Source organism: Octopus bimaculoides, chromosome 10, assembly GCF_046866305.1.
Source record: "Octopus bimaculoides isolate indiv1 chromosome 10, ASM4686630v1, whole genome shotgun sequence".
NCBI lineage: Eukaryota > Metazoa > Mollusca > Cephalopoda > Octopoda > Octopodidae > Octopus > Octopus bimaculoides.
This window is the reverse complement of record NC_142937.1, coordinates 83564120-83571396: the sequence shown is the minus strand read 5'-3', so window position 1 is coordinate 83571396 and position 7277 is coordinate 83564120. Positions and strand designations below refer to the sequence as shown.

Below are 7277 nucleotides of genomic sequence, written 5' to 3'. Positions count from 1 at the left end.
TCATTTAGCAATATATCTCACCAGTTTCCAGCTTGTTTATAGTCTGTTCAATGCCTTAGTTTTCTGTCTTTTAATAAAGTTGCGAAAACCTGATACAAGTTGCACCGTTTACTGTGGCAGGTGAATTTTGAACTCAGGTCTCAGAACAAGAATAGACGTTATAAGGCATCCCATTCAACACTCTAATACTTCCATTAATCCACCACCTTGAGCTGGTGGTCTGTTTACCAATCCCGAAAGCATGAAAGGTAATGTTACTCTCGGTGGTATTCGAACTCAGCGCGCAGTAATTCGCAGCTAATACCGCCTAGCATTCTATCAAACGTTCTAAAGATTTTGCAAATTCTCCGTTTATGCTTACATACATATATACACTCCACGTGCGCAAACGTTCATACGTGCATATATACATATATATATGCATACATATATAAATATTCTTAAACAAAAATATTATTGACAGTGACATCGGAACTCCGGCCAGTTACGCCTTCCTTGGATTTCGATACATTGAAGTAAACACCCAATACATTTCTGTGTGAAAAACATATCGATACCTACCTAAAAGCACAACCTAAAAAATACTACTACTACAAAAAAAAAAAAGAACAGCATTATCCGAAGCACTTTTCCATCACAATCCACCCTACGACCAAATTACCTCTCCACTCAAATCCACATACCCAAGGAAGATTTAAACACAACAGAGACTATTTAAAGCCAATATAAACTTTATTGCATCGCAGTCCGACGATGGCTTAGTTGGCCGAAGCTTCGAAGTCACAATCGATAATATTCTTGTTTAAGAATAATAAAATTGTACTCTACAAAAGTATGTGAGGACCCTAGGTAGTCTGCAAACCTAGTACTGGGGGTCCGTGAATTAAATTCAAAATTTTATGTATGTATATATACGCCACGTATCTATTTCCAAATTTATTTTATTTTGGTACTTATGGGAGCAACTGTCTTCGAAGACTCATATTGTCATTCAGTGCTCAAAATGAAGAGTAGATAGACAGCCGACAACTGATGAAGGGTCGTTCTTTATGCTACTTGTCCTGTTTTCCATTGTTTCTCTCGTTGCTTGCGTATTAAACTCATTTATTTTCGTATTTCATGTTGTTTACTGTTGATGACTTCCGGTACCTATATATGCATATGTATGTGTGTATGTGTGTGTGTGAAGGTGCATGGCTTAGTGGTTAAGGTGTTCCACTCACGATTCCGAGATCGTGGGTTCGTTTCCCAGAGCGGGTGTTGCGTTGTATTCTTGAGCAATGCACATCATTTCACGTTGCTCTGCGATCATATCGAAATCTGACACGTGGCACCCGTTGCACCTGTACAGGTAATGTCGATCTGATGGAGGGAGTAAGCTTGTGCGAACACTAACATTTGATCACTATAAAAGAATCACCCGTGTGGTTTTTCGGTAAGAAATTGTCGAACCCTGATACGTCATCTAACGACGGGGGAGTCCATCATCATCATATATGCATAAAGATAGGCATATCAAAAGGGGGCCGTGGGAAAACTCATTTAAATAAAAAGGTTGGGAACCACTGGAATAAGCCATCAGATTAATGTAACATCAATTTTATTGTAACTGAACATAAAACAAACATTAATATATGTATATATATAAAGCGGCGAGCTGGCAGAATTGTTAGCGTGCCCGGGAAAATGCATAACGGCATTTCATCCAGTGGGTTCAATGTTCAAATTCTACCGAAGTCAGCTTTGCCTTTCCTTGTTTCTGAGTCGATAAAATAAGTACCAGTGGGCACTGGATTCGATGTAATCGACTACCCTCCATCCCCAAAATTTCAGACCTTTCTACCAATAGTAGAAATGAATACATGTATACATACAATGATACATATAGATAGATAGAGAGAGAGAGAGAGTGATAAAAGCTACCACGTTCCTTATAAGAAGATTTTAAATAATTAAAATTAGAAGACGACCTAAATAGACGTTCAACCAAAGAGCAAGATCCAGACTAATCAACATCGTTCCTTGGTCGTTGTTGTATAATCAGCTCTTGTCGGTAAAAGTTACTTTCAATTATGCCTGTTGCTTATGCAAGATATCATCTATAACAGCTTCAAGCAATGCATTATTTCTGAGTTCAGATATGGTTGTACAGGCAAGACATCCCCTTAGCAATCATGCGGTTTCGTGTTCAATCCAATTACAGAGTATCTGCGACAAAGGAATCTGCTATAGTGTAAGATCGAGTAATTCTTTGCAATTGAAATTTATTAGACGGAGACTTGTGACGCCCTTCAGAATGACTATTTCTGTTTTGCCTGGAGATTTAATCTACCACCTGGCTTAACACCACCAGCTGTCCCTTGGATTCCACCCCAATCCGAATATTCGGACTAGAATTCATGTCTGAAGATACTTTCTTTCGTTCGTTCTTTCGTTCCTTCGTTCCTTGCTTCCTTCCTGTTCCTTTGGAGTCCTTGACAATGTCATAGGTATTTTAATTGGTATTTTAGTTAGGTCATAAAATGAACATGAAATGAATTATAATTATCATCTCTTCGTAGGTTTAGACACTGTGAAAATCCTTTAGTGTCAGTTTGCGAGCGCGTGTGTGTGTGTGTGTGTGTGTGTGTGTGAGAGAGAGAGAGAGAGAGAGAGAGAGAGAGAGAGTGCGTGTGTGTTCTTTCGTTACAAATATTTACAAATGGCTTGTTTATCATGCCACGAAATATAGTGCTATGCAAACAAGACCCTCTCAGCTTCGGTTATCGATTCATTTCTACAACAACGTATATAGCGTATTTATATGTGTATGTGTAAACCTGAAGTGGTATTAGATCACCTCAAAGACAAACATACACACACGCATGCGCGCGCACATATACAAACATATTCACACAAACATAACAGCACAAACATACATGGATACAATTGACATAGTGGTTTGAAAGCAACTACACGATTACCCAAACTAGATCTACTAAATAGCTTTTATGTAGCAACTCGACACGCTAAAAATAAAAGAAGAATCACTTTGATTCACAGTGTGTGAATCAATGAAGAGACGATCATGGCAAAAACGTTTCTGACCATGGATTAGCTTCATCACGGCTGGCTTAAAGCTTAACAACAGCTTCACATGTTTTCTTCAGACATAGTGTCTATATCACATTATGTACTAAGTTATATGATAATTATAAAGAGAGATCTTATTTTTCAAACTCCATATCATTTGCCAAGATAATCTACGGTTAATCAAAAATAGAAAACTGGTATATAAAGTCTTGGATATCTTTATATGCCTACTCAAGTGGTAGTGATGGCAAATAACAAGAACACCCGTGGTGAGTTTGTAATTACATAACAATACTAATTAACACTTTTCTCCTGTCCTCAATTTCATTGTCTTCTTTCTGGTTTTACCGTTTGTATTCGATTAGACAAATATTTTTTCCAGTGTATTCAGTTGCTTGACATTCTTCCTAATTCTCATTATAAGACCTCGTTACTCGATATTTTGTACACCGTACAACAATGGGAGAATGCCAAGCCTATTGGTGCTTCACAAGGCTTCCAAACCTGGTAAGAGGCAAGGAGAAACGTATCGTTAAACCAGTGATGTGGTCAACATGTTTGCAATAGAAAAAGGCAGTAACTGGCAGAATCATTACCACCCCAGGAAAATACTTGGTGGTCTTTCGTCCTTTACGTTCTGAGTTCAAATTCCACCGAGGTCGAGTTTGCCTTTCCTCCTTTCGGGATGGATAAGATAAGTACCAGTTGAGAACTGGGTTTGACATAATTGATTTACCCCCTCCTCGAACTACTGGCCTTGTGCAAAAATTTTAGACCAAATGTTTATCACAGAATCAACTCTGCTAAAAGCACATAAGGATCAGACGGTAAATTTAAAACGGACGTGTTAATTCTACCACCCGAGTGGTAGGGACTCCATTGTTTAATATGATCTCCTTTCTTTTAGAGATGTTGGGGATGATTTAAGGGAAACTAACTGTTATTCCTAACAATATGAAAGACAGCGAGCCTTCTCATTTTGTTTGCCTGTGTTGATATACGAATTTGTTCTGGGAGATGAAGCATGGATAAAGATCAATAAAGCTGTTACATGGCGAAAACAGGAGACTTTGGATTCATAAAAAAATATGTTTCTACGATCTAGTGTATGTTAACCTTTTTTTTATCTTTGATGTTTTTGTACGATAACGGCGTTATAAATGGAAGGCTTATCTAAACTAGAGTAGGGCTCTCGCAAATGTATTGAAGATACTAGCTATGATACATCCTACTTTTGCCAACGTAGACTACAATTACAGCTATCATAAACGACTATTAATTTGCAAACTAAAATGGTTTCTCTAACAAGATATCTTGTGTCACGGCTTGGTGCCTTATTTGCATCATTATTATCCTGCTTAAGCATTTTTTCCTGATTTGCTACTGCCATAGTACAGTGATATACGTCTGGAGGGGATTTCTTTAAATTCCTTTTGTTTATATATCTAACACCAGTTATAAACAAAATCACAGTATTAGGAGACATCAATTTTAAACATATTTGCCGAACGTATACAGCTATACTCACATATACACACATGTGCACACATACACATAATGTATGTATTGTGTGTATGTATCTATGCGTTTATGCATTTGTATTTGTGTGTGTGCGAATGTATGCTGGAGTGTGTGATATAGGAAGAAACAAAAATAAAAAAGGAAAAAAAAGAATCAATAGCAAGGAAGAAAAACAACGAGAAGGATATTTGTGAAGAATATATAATGTGTTCATCTCTTGCTGGTATGGCAGACGTCAGTAACAGAGAATGTCAAAGAGGGGAGAAGGGGGGGGGGGAACAGACAATAAAGACCATAGAGAGAAGGGAAAGATATAATTATAGAAAGGGCGAAACAGATTTTAGGGACCAAATAGCACATTAGAAACATATGAGCTGAGAATACCTGTGTTAAGATTCAAATCTATGCGATAGCGCACAAAGCTAATCCGTTGCAAGATCGTTGAAACTTGCAACTTTATTGGATGATAGTTATAGTTAAAAGCTCTTTACGTTCTAAATTGAAATCCCGCCGAGATCAGCTTTACCTTTCATCTTTTCGGGTTCTATGAAATAAAGTACCCGTCAAAATGTCGGTCTTGTGCTTAAAGTAACCTTCACTATTATTATTATTATTATTATTATTATTATTATTAATACTTATTATTATTATCATTATTATTATTGTTATTGTTCAACATTTGGTAGTTTCAAGTAAATTTCTACTGCATCACCTGCTGCGCCTCGGTGTTGCTGAGGTGTACGCAGCACTGTGTGTTCGTTTCTGTTGCTGAGTGCGCAAACTCTTCCCGGTATTGTATTGCGTCAGTCTTTTTCTCTATTATCATTGTTATTATTATTATTATTATTATTATTATTATTATTATTATTATTATTATTATTATTATTATTATCATTATTATTATTATTATTATCATTATTATTATTATTATTATTATTATTATCATTATTGTTATTTCATAAGACTTTATGAGACGATGAGGTACTTCTGGTAGATTCACTGCTAACTGTTCTCGAATATTCTCTAGACGTAGTCCCAGTGCGTGTTGCATTATTCACAGCCGAAGAATTCTGAGACATGACAGAAGATCGACGAGATTTCATTTTCCGGTGAGCCGTAGTATCTGCAAACGCAGAAGTACGGGAGAAATTACTTGGACGTCGCTGACGCCGGGAAACCTTTTCCGTTAAGCTGTTAGTTTCGGTGTCTTTGACAAACTCTTCTATGTTTGCTATGAAAGGTATTTCCCGTTTGCACGCTGGGGATCTGTAGGATAATGAACAATGGTATTCATAATGCGAAAATATTTTCTTCAAATCTGTTCGCCAATCGTTGCTAGTTTCATATAACGGATAACACTTTTCGCTGTTGTGTTTTTTACTTATTACTGGATATTCTTTAACTTCATTCATGTCTGATGTTGAATGTCGCAAGTTTTCAATATTCATCATGAAATAAGCAGGATTATTGCGGTAATCTTTAAGTTTTTCCATTATCAACTTGGTAACATTCCATTCATTGGGTTTTCTTCTTTGATTAAGGACATAAACACTTCTTGGCGTTAACATTCTGTATACCGACTCACGTTGTTTAATGTCGCCAGAAAACTTTGGCTTTATTTCTGACAGACATTGATTTCATACGCTTCATGTTTGCATATCGTTTACTTTTTGTGCCTGTTACAGAGTTTTCCCTTACACGAATAGTCACAGCGGGGGCGGTGACTGTTTCAGTCTCCTTTTTGTGTTCTGTCATGGATTTAGGATTTAATGAAGTTGAAGGACTCTGTTGAAATATTGCAATAGGTGGTTCTTCAGTTGAGGTTGTTAAATTGGGGTTCATTCTTTGAGGTCTGTTCATCTCTTCTTTCGAAATATTTAAATCATCAAACTGGGTACATAGAGGATGCTCATCAGTGCATTTTTTAACTGCGTTCATCAATATTTCCGCACATTCCTTGTATCCTTGTTCGCGTGCATCATCAAGAGGTGTGTGTCCTTCATTATTTACAGTATCTAAAGCGACTCCGTATCGAACAAAATAGTCTGTCAACAATTGAGTGATCTCAACATTTCCTGACCTCACTGAATAGTGTAATGCCGTACAACCTGTAATAGTTGAAAATATTTCATAAACATAGGTTATACTGAGACAAGAAATATAATCGTAATTAACAAAATAGAGTGTCAGTAACAATAACAGCAATAATATCAACAAACAAAAGGAATAACAACGACATCAACAACAAATCTTCGAACAATATTCCTACAATCAAAACAGAATAGCTACGGTACAAACATTGATTAATATAGTGCATAACTTACCGAAGATAAACTGAAACAATATTCAACAACCTGATAACGCGAACCTCTCACCCTCTTGCGCTGTCAGTGCCAGTAACATTTTGTAGAGGTGAGGGAGCAGTAAATTTTCAATAAAAATACGTCGTGCAAGCAATGGAAATTATGGAATATATCCGAAGTTGCACATGTCGAACTAGCATTCTGCCTGAGAGTCCAATCCCTCAGTTGTCTATAATACAATATGGTTTCAACATAAATTGAATTTATAGAATTTAGTGATTCTTTCCCTGTTGCGATAAATATAGTGACGTTAATGTTGTAATTATCGTTTCTAATTAAGGTACAAGTCTACGAATTTGATGGGAGTGGTTAGGCAATAAT

At 36.6% G+C, this 7277-nt stretch overlaps 2 protein-coding genes across 3 annotated transcripts in view; both read right to left on the bottom strand.

The window, feature by feature from the left end:
- LOC149133796 (uncharacterized) overlaps window positions 1–6161 on the bottom strand; it is an 8430-nt gene extending 2269 nt beyond the window's left edge. Inside the window, exon 1 of the mRNA XM_089358902.1 lies at window positions 1–6161. This exon is cut by the window's left edge and continues 2269 nt beyond it. Within this exon, the coding sequence (XP_089215028.1) occupies window positions 5550–6161 (612 nt within the window). The 3' untranslated portion in view covers window positions 1–5549.
- A 22-nt stretch (window positions 6162–6183) lies between these two features.
- LOC106871598 (transient receptor potential cation channel subfamily A member 1) overlaps window positions 6184–7277 on the bottom strand; it is a 203134-nt gene continuing 202040 nt past the window's right edge. For both annotated transcript variants that reach the window (XM_089358900.1, XM_014918118.3), the window contains one exon: window positions 6184–6701. In XM_089358900.1, coding sequence (XP_089215026.1) covers window positions 6184–6701 — 518 coding nt within the window. The remainder of the gene's footprint in view (window positions 6702–7277) is intronic.